Consider the following 17,223-nt stretch of genomic DNA (forward strand, 5'->3'; position numbering starts at 1 on the left):
AACAAAAATATGACTATAAAATTTAATGAATCGATATTTGAATAAAAAATATGACTAGTTTTCATCAATCGATATTTGAATAAATAAAATAAACATGCAAAAGCCACTGATCATCATTTGAGGGATAGTTCTTTGCAAACTACAATATTTTAATAGTTGAGTTTCTATCAAGAATATCAGTACAAAAATGGTTTAATTCTGTTCAGTATTAACAAAGATATGATGATATGAAAATCAACCAACTTTAAGAATCTTTAATAGATGATTTAAACAAGACAATGCCACCTATAAAGGTCTGTTTAGACTGAGCGCAAACACGACCCCAACCACAAACTGCGACCTCTGTGATTTTCTGCACGAATCATTGATCGATACATACAGAAATTGGCAGATGAAAGTGGTCACAAAGCTGTCTCGAGATACGTCACTTGCATTTGACCTCGCACTCTGATTGGCTAATGACAGTCATCTTTCAAAAACATTCGCTCGGGAGGCAAACTCTGCGGTTTTCCATGAAAACAAAAATTCGAGAACATTTACCGTTAGTAAGAACGTCCTTATTGAAATAGAATATAAGCAATGGAAGCCAATAGCTGCGTTCGCGGTCACAGTTGTGGTCACGGTTACGTTCAAGGACCTTAAGTGTTGTGTAAAATATTTTGATGGATCTCTTTTTAATCTGATTAAAACAAACCCAGAGGATTATCAAACATTGATATTTTCATTTTATCTCAATTAAATGTTAAATAATCAATCTGAAAAATCACATATTGTCAAAAAAATGGAAATGATGATCAGAGGCTATCACATGACAAATACATGTATTCAATTATTTCTGATATAAAAATACTATATCCTCTATCTATATAAAGCTATAATACCTACCAATATATATATATATCATTACATATTTTTATATGCCAGAGCTATTATTGATATGAACAGCGTTGTGGAAAACAGCCAGTCATATTCAAATACTTAAAGAGTCGTATGTGGTGGTCTTATTATAGCTAAAGGCAAAGTCACTTTTCTGTGGTGGGGACTGTGAATTATCACCACATTTTGGTCCCACAACTTTTCAGACTCCAAACAATTGATAGTTTGTACTCAGTTTGACGATGGTCCAGACTTTCAGTCGGTTTGGCATCGACTGTGCAAGGTTGACAAAGAAAATGTGTCTACTTGTTCTGGTGGTACGAAAAATCAAGGTCCACCTGTGTTCAGATTGGCGTGCACGTAAAAGAACCCTTGACAGTTGAAAATCAAAGAAGAGGGAAACACCACTCTCTGGGCAAAATTCTCCTAGTTCAGGTAATTATTTTCCAACTGTTCGTCATAACCTTATACTTAAATTAAGTATGACTTTAGTACCAGTAAGACCACTGCATACAACATCCATTGTTTACTCTTTAATTATCCTTAAATTATTAATAAATTATGCAAAATTATTAAATTATTAATAAATTATGCAAAATTATTAATAAATTATGCAAAATTATTAATAAATATTATTATTAATAATTATTATTATTAATAATTATTATTATTAATAATTATTATTATTAATATTATTATTAATAAATATTATTAATAAATATTATTAATAAATATTATTAATACATATTATTAATAAATATTATTAATAAATATTTTTAATAAATATTATTAATAAATATTATTAATAAATTATTCAATATTATTAATAAATTATACTTCAATTTTTAATAAATTATTCAATATTATTAATACATTTTCATTAAATAATTAATGAATTATTCAATATTATTCATAACTTATTCTTAAGTTGTTAATATATTATTCAATATTGCACCAAATTATAATACATGTACATAATAACAAAACTAATATTCACCTTTTTGATTGTAATTTAATATATATAGATTTAAATGTAACAATTATCATTTCAGAAGATTTATCATTGGAAATTTTGTTATACTTGTTGGAGTGTAGGGTGTCTAATGGTGTAACAAGTGTGCTTTAGATCATAGGTTCTGTCACTGAATCAAGTGACGTGGTTTCGATTTCACACTTGTATGTGGCAAGGATTGGGATCGTTCATCCAACCTCGTGGGTTTTCTCCAGGTCTTCTTGTTTCCTTGCACAGCAAAAAGCCTCCTACACTTGACTTAAGTGAATTATTTAAATGGAATTGAACCATGTTAGTCCCAAAATAACCTGGTTTGTGCTGAGTGGAAGTTAAACCCCATTACTCCATCTTGTTTCTGGTTGGAGTGGAACAATAACTATTTTACAAATAGTGTATATAAACATCCCGGGAGACTGAAGGGGGACAACTCTTATATAATATTCCTGGAGACTAAAAGGAGACAGCTCTTTTTAATATGGATGCAGTCAGCAGCTATGATAAGACTATATACTAATCTCAAGCATACAATGAACTATTTCTTATTTCATACAATTAACAAAATATTTTTACCCTTATCTTTATAAAACATGGGAAGACAATGAAACAATCAAGTTTATGGGAGACTAAAGGGAGACAACACACTCCAAATGCTGAACTAATAGCAGTAGAATAAACTACAGACTTTCTTGCCTGTTTCTGTCAAATCCATGAAGTCCTGCAAACTATCTGCACATATTATTAAAGGACTATGGCACCCACAACGTTTTGTAGGTACAACCTATCTGTTCAATTCTCCATTATATCATACATTTTGACTATAATTCTAGTCATGATCAACAAGGCTGTCTGATACAACCATTGGTGTTACCAATATGTGCCTGGTTAAAAGAGGCTAGTTTGAATTTGACCTTTTTTTTCCTTGGCTGCTCCTTGTAGCATGCAGAGTCAACTGTGTGAAAATATATTTCCTGTAACATCTTTTCAGCCAATGGAAAACAGACAGAACTTTTCAACCAATCAAAGACAGACAGAAACATTTCCTCCTGTTGGGTTAATGCGACAATATTTTTATATGCCATTCACATAATCAGTTTCATATCAATATTTCTCCATTACTAGCGTCAATCATTTTATCCATGGGGATTTCGTTGTTCATGGACTGTTCTGCTTTCGCTGGTTTATATCGTCCCTGACGACGTCGTTTACGTTTAGTATACCATACCGCGTATATTAAAACTAATAATACTAGAATTAATACAATAAGTATACTAGCAATTATTATTGCGTTGTTATTTGGTGCTTCACCATCTTGTCCTGCTGCAGATTCTTCACATAAAACACCTGAAAAATAAAATAACATTATTGTGTGGTTCACTTCCAGAAGATATCTGACAGTGTGATTCTGTGTCAGTTTTTAAATAATCCAAAGTGAAAATTTGGTTATTTAGTGACTATCATTAACACTCAAAAGTGAGAACATTTTCTAGCACCTAGAGCATTCCCTTGTGGATTGAATAGTCGCATGTAACAAATATCATCCTTGTTATTATTATGAGATTAAGGGGTCAAATGAATGATGACAGTAGGGCTGTAAGGTTTTTCACATATGGAGCCCTATATAATTTTTAGGAATGTTATGAAACAATTGATGAAAATTGACTAAAAATCATACTTTTGCCTGAAAAGATCTCCTCCCTTGACCCCCCACCCCTCCACATATGCTTAAAACTCGTGTGAATGAAGGTTGATTTAAACGACATTTAAAGGATTGTTAATAGGAGTATCTATGATAAAACTTAATTTCAATTATTATTTAATCATTGACACAAGGTTTAACGCCTCTGATAGAGGGATTGTGGAATCCCTTGTAAATTATGATATCATGAAAGTCGAATCCCTTAAAGTAGCTAAGTCTCTAACTCAATATCATCAAAAATCTTCGACATTGAAAATACAAATTCTTTGTCAATTGAAATCAACAATGGTCTTGTGATCTTACAGGGAAAAGATGGGCTTCTGATATCCAATATTCAAGACAAAATAAACATTTTACCATTGGTACACGAATCGTGTACCATAATGCATTTCAGCGCCATTTGGAACAAGAGACTCAAAGAACGCGGCTAGACATATTCCACAAGTCATGCCAAATGGTGACGCTATATTCTTATCTGGAGAGCATGCGCAATAAATATCATCGGTGTAGACTGGAATAACCAGACACTAACAAAAGGCAGTGCCACATATGAGTTTCACTGAAATCTTTAGACAGGCCTCTTTTTCATTTGAATGAATACAAGCCAGGGGATTTTGTCTTGTTAAATACTCTATTTTATTTTAAAAATGTACTTGCATGCAAGAATTTTTAGCAGTGGAAGGAAACCGAGTACCCAGAAAAAAATTCACAAAGTATGGCAGTCAACCCTAATCCTCGTCACAAGCAAGTTTGAGATCAATTCCATGTCACTTGAGAGGGATTGGATGGCTGAATATTAAGCATGTGCGCGCTGTATCATAAGGCCTGTCATTGAGTCAACTGATGTGGTGTTGATTTCCCGGTACGTGACAAGGAGTAGGGTTGCCTATCCAACCTCGAGGGTTTTCTCCGGGTCCTCCGGTTTCTTCCCACTGCTAAAGACCCCTACGCGCAAGCGAATTATTGAAATAAAATTTAACCATATGTTAGTCCCAAAATGACCTAGTTTGTATCGAGTGGACATTAAATCCCATTTTTCTCTCTCTCCCATGACAATTGACACAATGACAGACCTTATGGTGTTTATTTCACTGATCATTGACCCATATATTTTGAACAATAAATCAAGTATTGGTAATATTCCCCAAGACTGTATTTGAAGAGGGGGGTTGGATGGCCGAATGGTTAGCACGCGCGCTGTATCATACGGTCTGTCATTGAGTCAACTGGCGGGGTTTCAAATCCCTGGTTGTACGTGACAAGGAGTAGGGTCGCCTGTCCAATCTCGTGGGTTTTCTCCGGGTCCTCCAGTTTCCTCCCACTGCTAAAGACCCCTACGCGCATGCGAATTATTGAAATAAAATTGAACCATGTGTTAGTACCATGTGTTAAACCCCTTTTTTCTCTCTCTTTCTGTATTTGAAGAATAGTAGTTTTATCAAGGATGTGTTACAAAATAATCTCCTTATCAGGTATAGTAGAATCTTTGCCCATGGGTATATTTTGCACTTTTTGGACAAATATATCTTCAGGAGGACATCTTTAAATTTACATCTTAAATTCAGTTTTCTTTCAATTTGAATGATGAAATACTTACCTATATGCAATGCATCACATTGACATGTATAATTCCCTTCTTTATTTACACACGTTGATCCATCTTTACAACCGTGACTACCATCATTACACTCATTAATGTCAACATCACAGGTTAGACCAGAATAACCAGTCTTACTACAATCACAATCATAATAGCCTAATTTATCCAGACATGTACCGTTGTTTTTACACGGTACACCAACACACTCGTTTATAGGAGTCTGACAAAAGTTTCCGCTGTAGCCAGTCCTTGAGCAATTGCAGAAATATCCATTAATCCCGTCCTCACAAAGTCCGCCATTACCACACATGTGATTGACACAATTATTGACGTTTGACTGACATTGTTCACCCGTGAAACCAGTCCCGCCGCAATCACAGATAAACTGGTTCATCAAGTCTACGCATGTTGCGTTATTTTGACAAGGGTTTGATTGACAGTCATTGATGTTTTCTCCACACGTCTGACCTGTCCAGCCAGACGGACAAACACAGCGAAACGAACCAAGTTGATTCTCACAAACACCTGGAGAGAAAAAATAACAATTAACAGTAAATACATGCAATGCAACAAAATCATTTATTTCCTAATTTTGTAAACAAACCGGGCTATTCGTCAGGCATGAAGCCATGCAGTGTTCTATTAGTAAGTGCAGGAGGACCGCACTACAAGTAAAACAAAAATCTACACGATAAACCGGCGGACAAGACAGAAAATAGACATTGCAAATATCAAATCAAGTGAATGGATCCGGGGGCCAGCTGTAAGCGTCCACTGAGGGAAATTTTGCCTGGAGATCACGGTTTCTGCCTACTTTTTTAGGAATTTCAACTGTCAAGGGTTCTTTCATGTGCAAACCAATGAGTTTTTGTAGAATTCAAAGGACCAGACACAGCAGTATTGACCTAGTAAAACCCTCGCAATGATCTGATATGCATTGAAAGAAATGAAATGGTGTTTAACATCCTACTGTTCTGCTCCGGACTTGGCTAATGAAGACAGGCACTACGGCCTATTCTTATATCGAATTCCAACTGTCAAGGAATCTTTTACGTGCACGCCAATGAGTACACTGGACCTCGGTTTTTCGTACCATTCGAACGACTAGACAGCTGTCCTTGTCAAGGGAGAACCATGCAGGAAATCTGGATGAATTTTCTCGGCCAATGCAGGGCAAATGAAGACAAGGGGAACTTTGTCCATACAGCCAAGTTTCCGCCTGGTATTAATGGAATTACAACTGTCGATGTTTCTTTTATATCCACACCAACAAGTTTTTGTACCAACTGAAGGACTAGACACTGCATCACTAGTAAAACTCTAGTGTATTATTATAAGAACATACCTCCATTAAAACACACGCTTGAATTGGAACATTCGTTGACGTCTGTCTGACATGTTGACCCTGTAAACCCTGTGTTCATACAATCACAAGTAAAACCTCCTAACGTATTCCTACACACTCCTTTATTATTACATGTAGTTGAGTCTGAACACTCGTCAATGTCTTGTTCACACTGGCTCCCTCTATATCCAATACTTGTACAATCACAGTCGTAAGATAAAGCTCTTATCGAACATTCGGAACGTGTAGCACACATCGCTCGTTGACATGTTTCATTGTGCCATCCGCACGTCGAAACAACGTCATGACAAGAGCAGACGCCTTGATAGTTACATTTTCCATTATTAAAACATGGCTGACTAAAACAAGCGTCTGCTATGCTTTCACATCGTGTTCCCGTATATCCTGGAAGACAATTACACGAATACTGATTTATACCATCCGAACATGCCGCACCATTTTTACATGTGTTACCAGCACAGTCATCTATATTTGTTTGACACAATCGTCCAGTAAAACCTGATAAACAATCACACTGGAAGCTCAAGGAAGAAGTATTTCTACACGTGGCGCCATTTTGACACGGGGACGAAGCGCACAATCGAATATCAAATTCACATCTTGTTCCGTCATAGCCCCGAGCACATTCGCAACGATATCCATTCACCAGGTCTCGACAAATACCATTGTTCAAACATGGAAGACTCACACAATCATTAATATTAGTTTCACAACGTTGTCCTGTGTAACCAGACGGGCAACTACAACGAAAACCGACATAAAATTTTTCAGTTGGTTGTTTTGAGCTATCGGTACATTGTCCACCATTGAGACATGGATTGGAAGAACATTCGTCAACATCGACCTCACAACGATCGCCGGAAAATCCTGGCAGACATATGCATTGATAGGTTCCTGCTGGTAGCGTTGAATTGAAGTAACAGAGGGCACCGTTAAGGCATGGATTAAACGCACACTGGTTAATAATAGTCTCGCAATTCTTGCCAGTACTGAATACAGAACATTCACAACGATACGAATCGCGATCGTTTCGACACTCTCCGCTATTTTTACAAGGAGAGCTGAAACAGAAATCCTTAAATTGGCAATAAACTCCGTAAAAACCAGAGGAGCACTGACAGGTGTAAGTAGAATTCGTTAAAATGCAAGTTGAATTATTGATACACAAATTATTCTTACAATAATTGAACGATTCACACTGATGACCTATATATTGATCAGAACAACCACAAGTATAGTTAGAGTTATCTTCAGTTGCTTGGCAACGTCCTCCATTAAAACATGGACTGGAAGAACAGACATAACGAAATTGACAATTATCGCCAAAATGGCTGGATGGACATTCACATTTATACGCGTTTATCAAATCTGTACAATTTCCGCCATTTTCACACGGTTTCGATAAACATTCGTTGAAATTTTCTGAACAGTTTTGTCCAGTAAAACCTGGATTACACAAACATGTAAAGTTTAAACCCGATACTAAACACTGATTGGTGTTCGCAGGGTCACATGGGTTTGAGTCACAGGGGGTCACACGATCAATGCAAAACTGTCCCCCAAATCCAGCCGTACAGTTGCAGGAGTAACTATTGTGACCATCGACGCAGGGAGCACCATTTTGACAGTTATTACCAATACAGTCATCAATACTGTCTGAACAATTTACCCCAGTCCACCCCTTGGAGCACGGACATGTGTAACTGTTCCACGTGTCGACGCATTCTGAATTGGATTTACATGGATTCAAAGAACAGACATCATCTCCTTGGCAACCAGATGATATATCAGTATCCATAGCAACGACACCTGGCTGAACAGAATGGCCAGTGAGATAGTTTATATTGACTTTGTTGAAGGAAACGTCTCGTAAACATCCCTTAAAGTGGCCAATCAGAAGGTTGGTATCACCTTAAATTGAGAAAATAAACAATAATTATCAGGAATTCAAGAGCAGAAATGGCTATTGAGATTGGTATTACCATAACATGAATATTCATGACCTTTGTATATAATATGAATAGTAATAATGAGCTACATGTTGACTTAGTTGTCATAGTAAAGCATGTCTTATGTACATCCCACCTGATGTGGTGTTGTAAGGGCTTATTGGATGGGAAAATAAAAATATAGTGTGGTCATTTAAGAAAAAATGATTAAAATATTGTCTTCATCAGGGGTTAAAACTCCATTCCCACCCGAACCTACCTGGTGTGAACGGTTTGGCACCAATAAAAACAGAAATAGTATTATTATAGATTTTATCATAGGGTGTAAATCGTGCCAATAGACGTTGACTTTCTTCATCAACGCTAATCTTCAAGTCTTCACCATCTTTCTTTATATAAATATAATGCCACAAACCATCTGATAAACTTGTACTGAATGTCACAGTTTCTGAAATCAAAAATAAAAATAATAGCATAAACTATAACACCTTATGGAAAACAGCTACTGATTTATTTAGGCGACGTTTCGAAGAATATTCTCTCAAAGTTTTCAATAAAAGACTGGCAGGCAATAAAATATTTTGAGTTAAAGCTGATCCTGACTGTGAATTTTGTCACACAATATCTAATTTTTCACAGCATAATACATGCTAAAACGTAATTAAATTGATTATTAACATTTCTGAAATCTGCCAGTTTGGGTTCAGCAGATTCAAATGAGTCCCATCAAGAGAACGTAACCTTATATAGGTGATGCTGGCTTGTTGATTGTTACAAAATTTTCAAATCATCATAGTAAATACTAAATGTAACTGAACCATTCTTGGACTGATATTCACAATATTCAAAATCCCTCACATAATGAGGCGTTTTTAGGAGATACCGATTATGGCTAATCGATTTGCAAATCCCATTCAATCCCGTTTACGGCAAATATTAGCCGTCGTATTTACCAAATCTTCCAATTTGCTAGCCTGCCGAATTGACGATTTGATATTCAAGATGCCGTCCCCCACATGCGACACAATGTGCTCGACATTGGTTCATTTTCTTTTAAATTTCACTTTAAAATATACATATTATGGAAAGTCCTAATAAGAATACAGATCATTTGGGAACATTCAACTGGTACAACTTCTTATTTTTATTTTTGGGCAATGTCTTCAAGAACAGGATAAAGGAAAATGAAACATTTTCTCTCAATTCTTCAGTCTTCAGCCATATTAAATTGCGAGATAACTCGTCGCGTTTATGATAACCGATTTGAATACCAACTCGAGACCCACATCATGTACAAACCAATCGAAACCGATTTCTCGTAAAAATGCCTATCAGTTTGAAATGTGTACTGATGTCTGATGATTGCACCATGATAATTTGCTTATCATTTTCACTACAGGCCCGGGACTGTACAGCGCATTGGACGCTTACAGCTAGCTAGAAAAATTCACTTGATATGATATTTGTTGTTTGTTGTGTCTGTATATTGTGTCCTGTCCATAGGGTTGCCTTGTGTATTTGGTGTGTGTGATGTGGTCTCCCTGCACTTTCTAATAAGTACAAAGTTGTTTTAGCATAACCTACCTGAACTGAATGAAGAGAATATTTGAGGTAAACCTTTAAACAGACCAATCTCCAGAGTAAATCTTCTATTATCTGATGTCGTAAATTCTATTAACATTAGGGTAGAAGTTTGTTGTCGTGTACGAAACTGTACAGCTATTTCCTCACCAAATGGAAATATTATCCTATTTATCTCTAAATGAGCAAAACTTGTTGTACCATTAAACGTTGAGGCAGACGCTGTCAGAAAAAAAAAATTGTGTAAAAATGGAGAATTTGTATGAAAATATGATCAAGTAAGAATTATTTGCAGATTGCAATAATTGGTGAATGACCAAATTATTGCTATGCCATTATTCAAAAACTAAGCATATCTATAGGTTAATCCACTTGTCATCAATTATCCGTGGTATCCGTAGACAGGACCTCATTCTAGACCTAGTAGACAGTGAACCACATTAAACCAATAGCAAATTGCCATTTCGTGGGGCCCAGTCAATGGGTCATCGCACAATATTTACAGATTCTTAAGGACTAAGTTGGGAGCCATCGTGGCTCAGTGGGTAGGACGTTTGATCCCTGCGTTGGGAAAGAAAGTTCATCAGGATTTTCCAGCGTGGTTCCCCCCGTCAGTGGCGCAGAACAGAGGGCCTGGCAAGGGACAACATATAGTTGATCGGATGGTACAAAAAAACGAGGCCCTGTGTAAACATTGACTTGCACGTAAAAGATCCCTTGGCAGTTGGAATTCGATATAAGAGTAGGTTATAGTGCCGCTATCCTGGCAAAATTTCCTTCACAGCGCAGTGTTTGGTGTATGCCCGCCTCCATTAGCCCAGTTGGAGCAGAACAGTAGGACGTTAAACCCAATTAACAGGGCCCTTTCTGTTATTAGAATAGCATCACTGCCTTAATAAATTTGCTCTTTCTTAATTAGTTTCCAGTAGCTCTTTAAAAAAAAAAATGGTTAACAGCATATGAAAACTAGACTTACCTTCAGTGCAGTTTGTACCACGATAATTGATGGGACATTGACAGGTTGGCCCTTCCCATTTTGATATACACACACCTTCATTTCTACATGGGGAGGGGCTACAATTCTCTTCACGTGGACAACCAGGAGATGGTTTGTCGGGATCGTTACCGAAGACAGATATTTTATTGGTGCTGAGATCAACAGGATTATAGTTGACTGCCAAATCACGAAGACATCCATCAAAACTAAATAATAATAATAAGAGGCTGCATACGAAATCTATATATATATTGCAGAGAAATCCCCAGTATATTTCAGTGATCATAACTGACTAATTTTGTGTTGAAGACACCTAGACATCTTTATTCTCATTTCAAGCAACTATCTTAAAGATACATTATGTAAGATTTAGATAAAGAGCTAGCCATTCTTGCTATCATAGTTCAAAAATAGATAATGTAAAATTAATGATTTTGAAATTTCATTCAAATTACTCTATTGCAAGCAAAGATATTAGCCTTTGAAAGTTTGACAAGACGTATGCACAAATTGCAAACACCATACTGGTTGTTCGAAGCTATGTCTCATTCCTCCATTTTTAAATTAAATCAAAATATGGTTGAACCATTCTAATCTACTTAATATCGGAGAAATCTGATGGCATCGGTGTTGATAATGGTATGGATAAGTTAATTAATGTCTAATTAATAATTCAGATAACATTTCAAGCCTAAAGAAAGACCTGCAATAGGCAGATTTAACTATTGCATAATGAAATATTTCAGCTCTGTGATAATTTCTAAGAAATATAAACTCAGAATATCTCAAATGATATTCAAATTACTTTCTACTGAGCCGAGTTATCACTGTTTGTAGCTCTTCCTTGCATAATGTATCCTTAAATGAAGAGGTTTTTTTGGAGAGCAAGTGAAAACTGAGGTTTGCTCTTTGTGGGTCTTTTGGATGGCCCCTCTTTATGCACCACAGAAAAGGGGAAAGCAGGCTGAAATCCCTGATGAACTTTCTCAGCCAGCACTCGGATCAAAAGAAAGAGCTACAAACCGTGATAACTGATCGTTTTTAACCTGTTCGTTAATTAACACACGGGTACAGAAAACGCACCGTCGCCGAGATTTTCACCCCTAGCAATAATTATATCACCACTCAGTCAATTTCTCACCTCTGTTAATTAACACACCGTTCTACAGATTTTAGCCTCTTCGTATTAGATTTGTTGCGATAATTAGAATTTTACCGATATTCATATAAATTTACCAAAATCGGGAGATATATATGCCCTAAACGTACAAATAACACTATTACTACTTCTCAGTGTATAATAGCAGAAGTGAGGAGTGGTTATTCATGAGCAAAACTATAGATGGACAATGCGGATTCTGTATTAACAATAATCCAAATTTTCTCACCCATTAAATGTTGGAGGTTTTTGTGGACGTTCTCTCCATTTGTCAACGGCAGGATGATCATGAAACTTTCCAAAAAATATTGGCATAGTAACCAACAACAGATTTCCTACAGTTCCTGTTGCCGTTCCATATACTCCAGTTTCTGTTGATACTGAAATATAAAAGGGGAAAGTAAGAATTCAATCTAATTCATATGAGATCAACACTTATATATCTATGCATGATGGAGTAAGGGTGCAATTTTGTATTCACTTAATGGCTATTCGAGAGAATTTGCGTGAATAATATAGTTAGAGCATATTTTTTAAAAAGTTTTATTTTGATATTCACTTAAATATACTGGCACAGAGTATATCTTTTCTCTGAAAAAACTAATGTACAAAGCATTGCCGTCATTTTTGCTCACTCCACTGTAATCCTATACAAGAATGCACCTAAATGAGCAGAAATATTGTCTCAAAAAGTAGTCCCCCCCCCGACTAAATGCCAAACTTGATGTTGTCTCCATCTTGGACCTGCCCGCTGCTGAAATTCCTGGAAACACCCCTGCATACCTTGCAATCTGTAGCGTCCACCAGTTAATGTTAAACTGATATAGTACCAGTCACCATTATTGATATTCTGACTAACGCGACTAATATAATCTGTATTACTTGACACCAGGTGGAGTCGTATCTGACCGTCGTCTATCATTAATGCAATTATATCAGATGTCATCTAGAAAAAAGAACAAATAAATGCATTGCATCTTTATTTCAAATAGTAAAATTTTCACTATTTCAATCAATCAATCATCTCAGAATTTGTGTACTTCAGATAAAGTTTCTTACATGCTTTAAAGTTTTTGTGGATTCTTCTTATGTTTGTGGGGGTTTGGATGGCCGAATGGTTAGTGCGTGTGCGTTGTATCATAAAGTATGTCACTGAGTCAACTGAGTCGTCTGTCCAACCTCGTTGGTTTTCTCCGGGTTCTCTGGTTTACTCCCACTGCTAAAGACCCCTACATGCAAACGAGTTATTGAAATAAAATTGAACCAGATGTTAGTCCCAAAATGACCTAGTTTGTGTAGAGTGGACGTTAAACCCCATTTCTCTCTCTCACTCTCCTTTAGCACTTTGACTGCCCGAAATGACAGAAAGTTACTACTTCTTCTATCAGTAACTCCATGAATCCAGTAGGGTATTTCGGGACTAACATATTATAACATAATGACTTATGTCATAGAGGCGTCCTGCCATATTAAAATACGTATTAGTGATTGTAACATAAACCTGTCGCTATCAATACCCGGCTGGAGATCTTGGTAGTATTCCTTATGTCATTGCGTAACTATAACTTGTTGTTGGCATGTCTTATCTAACTTTCTTTGTCTGATAAACTATATTGAATGTTAAACCTTCATATGATGCTTGATACATTAGACAGGTGTCTAATGAGCTCCTTTGTCTCGAATACGTTTATAAACTCAGAACAGAAACGAATCTTCAGGCGGGTCCAGGAGGCCATGCTAGGCGGGTGCCTAGATCAAGGTACCTAATGGATACGAGAGAGGTCCAGGCAGGGCTAGGAGTTAGGTCCGGCCAGGACTGAGCTAAGGCCATGGGCGCCTTGGCACGAGACGGTACGAGACGACAGCTTCTGGAGTTAGCACACTCATGCTAAGCCAAGCTAATTAAGTCATGACTCCTTCCATATAGTTAGTTCTACGGTCGTTTACATCACGATGTTTGTACCTAATATTGTAAGAAGCAGAATAAAACTATTATTAGATGTATATACCAGTGTTGTCATCAAAGAACCCGATTTAAGAACCAATACTGTCACATATTAATTGGCGCCGTAGACCAGAGCAACGTGCAAAGTCGTATACCACTAGAAGATCACAGGCCACAGATATTAGTCTACACGGGTAAGTCTTTTTCTAATCCTACCATGGCCGGTTAATAATGACATTGTGCTATAATGTATTATAATTTAACTGGGAAATCAGCAGTTTATCATCACGCGTCATTAAATATCATGGTGTAGTTACTAAATTTAATATATTGCCTTTCAAGCTAGTAGTGGAACAGGAAAATGGCTAAAACAAAATTGTATATATATTATTTGTTTTAAAATGCGTCATGTTGTTTTTAAAAGATTATGAATTATCATTGGTTGTTTTGAACACATATTTTGGCTTTTAAATTTAGTAGTAGCTAAGTATTATCAGGCTAATAACTGCGAAGTGAAATGTTTATGATTGTTTAATTATCTGGAATAGAGTTAAGCGTATCCTAATTGAGAGATATAGCTCTTTAATCACACGGTATTAACGGTTTTATCTCTTATAATTTTTTTTGTTGTTATTTTGTCTATATATATTTATGCCCCGAGGTTTACGGGAGACCCGATATTTACGGTAGAGAGTTTTATTTGTAATACCCCAAAGTTTTATTGGGAAATGCCCCGATATGTAACGGGAGAAGTTTATGTTAAGTGGTTTAACCCCAGGAGGGTTGTGCTCGGATTTAAGAGCGAACGTATCGTCTTATTTTGTGTTGTGTTTAAAAATTATAGAGATAAACCGTTAGTTCTTTCAAAAATATCTTATTTAAGATTGGTTAAATGTGTTCAGATCATTCATTATTCTTGAGATAAAACAATATGACTCCCTAATTTCAATTGTATCCATGTAAATAATACTGTAAATATCGTTAGATCGATATCTAAAGTCAAATCTGTTCCACTTGCTAATTTGATTAACTATTAATTAAGTTCACTCCATGATATATATGATAAGCAGATGATAAAACTTCGGCACGGGTGGCAGTTAATACTCTTCATATGCACATGTCATAACACGCCGTTTTGCCAGACGGTATGGAAAATGAAAAGACTACCGGTCAATAAGAAGAGCTGAACTAAACGGAGCAGGGAATATTCTGACCCCTCAACATTACTGGAACGAGGAAGGGCATCATATGTACCCCACCCCTACAGTTGGCTACGACAGTGCAGTAGCGGTCTAAGAAGATAATTACAGTAGTTTGTGTTCGCGATTCCACCAAATAATCGGTCTAAGAAGATAATTACAGTAGTTTGTGTTCGCGATTCCACCATTTATGTGAATAATAAGAGTAGTCTGTGTTTGTGATTCCAGGATCTCGTTTTTTTTTTTTTTTTTTTTCATTGACTCGCGTGTGTGACCGATTGTGTGTATATAACTTTCAAGTTCGTGTGTTTTTCATTGACCTTTTCATTTTTGGATATTATGACATTTTACATGTATATATAACTTTTAAATTCGTGTGTGTTTCATTTACCTTTTCTTTTTGTTTATAGACATTTTTGTATACGACATTTTACGAGTGTTGTTTGTTTTTATATATTTTTTCATTATTATTATTGTTGTTTATATCTTTATAAGAGTAGTAATTATCGACTCCATAGGTATCTAATTTTGTAATAGTCTTTAAAAGTTATTTCATATAATTCATAACTTTATTCAAACAAAGAGAGGTATATAACATAATGACTTATGTCATAGAGGCGTCCTGCCATATTAAAATACGTATTAGTGATTGTAACATAAACCTGTCGCTATCAATACCCGGCTGGAGATCTTGGTAGTATTCCTTATGTCATTGCGTAACTATAACTTGTTGTTGGCATGTCTTATCTAACTTTCTTTGTCTGATAAACTATATTGAATGTTAAACCTTCATATGATGCTTGATACATTAGACAGGTGTCTAATGAGCTCCTTTGTCTCGAATACGTTTATAAACTCAGAACAGAAACGAATCTTCAGGCGGGTCCAGGAGGCCATGCTAGGCGGGTGCCTAGATCAAGGTACCTAATGGATACGAGAGAGGTCCAGGCAGGGCTAGGAGTTAGGTCCGGCCAGGACTGAGCTAAGGCCATGGGCGCCTTGGCACGAGACGGTACGAGACGACAGCTTCTGGAGTTAGCACACTCATGCTAAGCCAAGCTAATTAAGTCATGACTCCTTCCATATAGTTAGTTCTACGGTCGTTTACATCACGATGTTTGTACCTAATATTGTAAGAAGCAGAATAAAACTATTATTAGATGTATATACCAGTGTTGTCATCAAAGAACCAGATTTAAGAACCAATACTGTCACAATATGGCTCAATTTTTTTTCAATAATTTGCTTGCGTGCAGGGGTCTTAAGCAGTGGGAGGAAAGCAGGGAACCCTGAGAAAACCCATGAGGTTGGACAGGCGACCATACTCCTTGTCACACACAAGTGGGGAATCAAAACCATGAAACTTGACTGAATGACAGACCTTCTGATACAACGCGCATACGCTAACCATTCAGTCACCTGACCCCCAAAGTGCTAAAGGATTTTACTATTAAAGTTGCAATACATCTGAAAAATCTAATCATTTAGTTCTTATGGCCTAATCATTTAGTTTTTATGGCCTAATCTCTAAGTAAGATGCTTACCGTATAGAGAATAATTCCAGAATCATTTCTAGTTGACATCCAAAATGATATCTCCAAGACTTCGGACCCTCCAGAGAAATGAAGCATAGAACTGGGTGTAAAATGAGCCATGTTCTGAAACTGACAGTTCTCTCCTGAATAACCTGGTCTACATTTACAATACTTTCTCGTCCAGACATCCACGCAGGTACCTCCATTTAAACACATGGTGGCGCTGCATGCTTCATGGTTTGTACATCCTGGTGACGGTTGTTGATTGGTGGTGATTGGCATCAAGTTCATGACCTCTGAATTTACCC

General features: G+C 36.5%; 1 protein-coding gene across 1 annotated transcript; it reads right to left on the minus strand.

The window, feature by feature from the left end:
* Positions 1-1,832: 1,832 nt before the first annotated feature.
* LOC126828572 (fibropellin-1) lies at positions 1,833-17,223 on the minus strand. The gene is made up of 9 exons (XM_050558424.1): positions 16,925-17,223; positions 13,020-13,182; positions 12,466-12,616; positions 11,057-11,283; positions 10,084-10,302; positions 8,759-8,947; positions 6,530-8,461; positions 5,182-5,709; positions 1,833-3,229 (listed from the first exon to the last, which is right to left on the minus strand). The coding sequence occupies exons 1-9, from the start codon at positions 17,204-17,206 to the stop codon at positions 2,982-2,984; spliced, it is 3,939 nt and encodes a 1,312-aa protein (XP_050414381.1). The 5' UTR covers positions 17,207-17,223; the 3' UTR covers positions 1,833-2,981.

The sequence above is a fragment of the Patella vulgata genome, chromosome 1 (genome assembly GCF_932274485.2).
Source record: "Patella vulgata chromosome 1, xgPatVulg1.2, whole genome shotgun sequence".
Taxonomy (NCBI): domain Eukaryota; kingdom Metazoa; phylum Mollusca; class Gastropoda; family Patellidae; genus Patella; species Patella vulgata.

What these genes read in the sequence shown, in the direction of transcription:
- LOC126828572 (XM_050558424.1), bottom strand. Translation starts at nt 17,206, where the DNA reads ATGAACTTGATGCCAATCACCACCAATCAACAACCGTCACCAGGATGT. An exon ending in ATTCTCTTCATTCAGTTCAG is followed by an intron (nt 8,948 to 10,083) that starts GTAGGTTATGCT and finishes TTTTGATTTCAG; the next exon opens with AAACTGTGACATTCAGTACA. An exon ending in TGCCAAACCGTTCACACCAG is followed by an intron (nt 8,462 to 8,758) that starts GTAGGTTCGGGT and finishes TCTCAATTTAAG; the next exon opens with GTGATACCAACCTTCTGATT.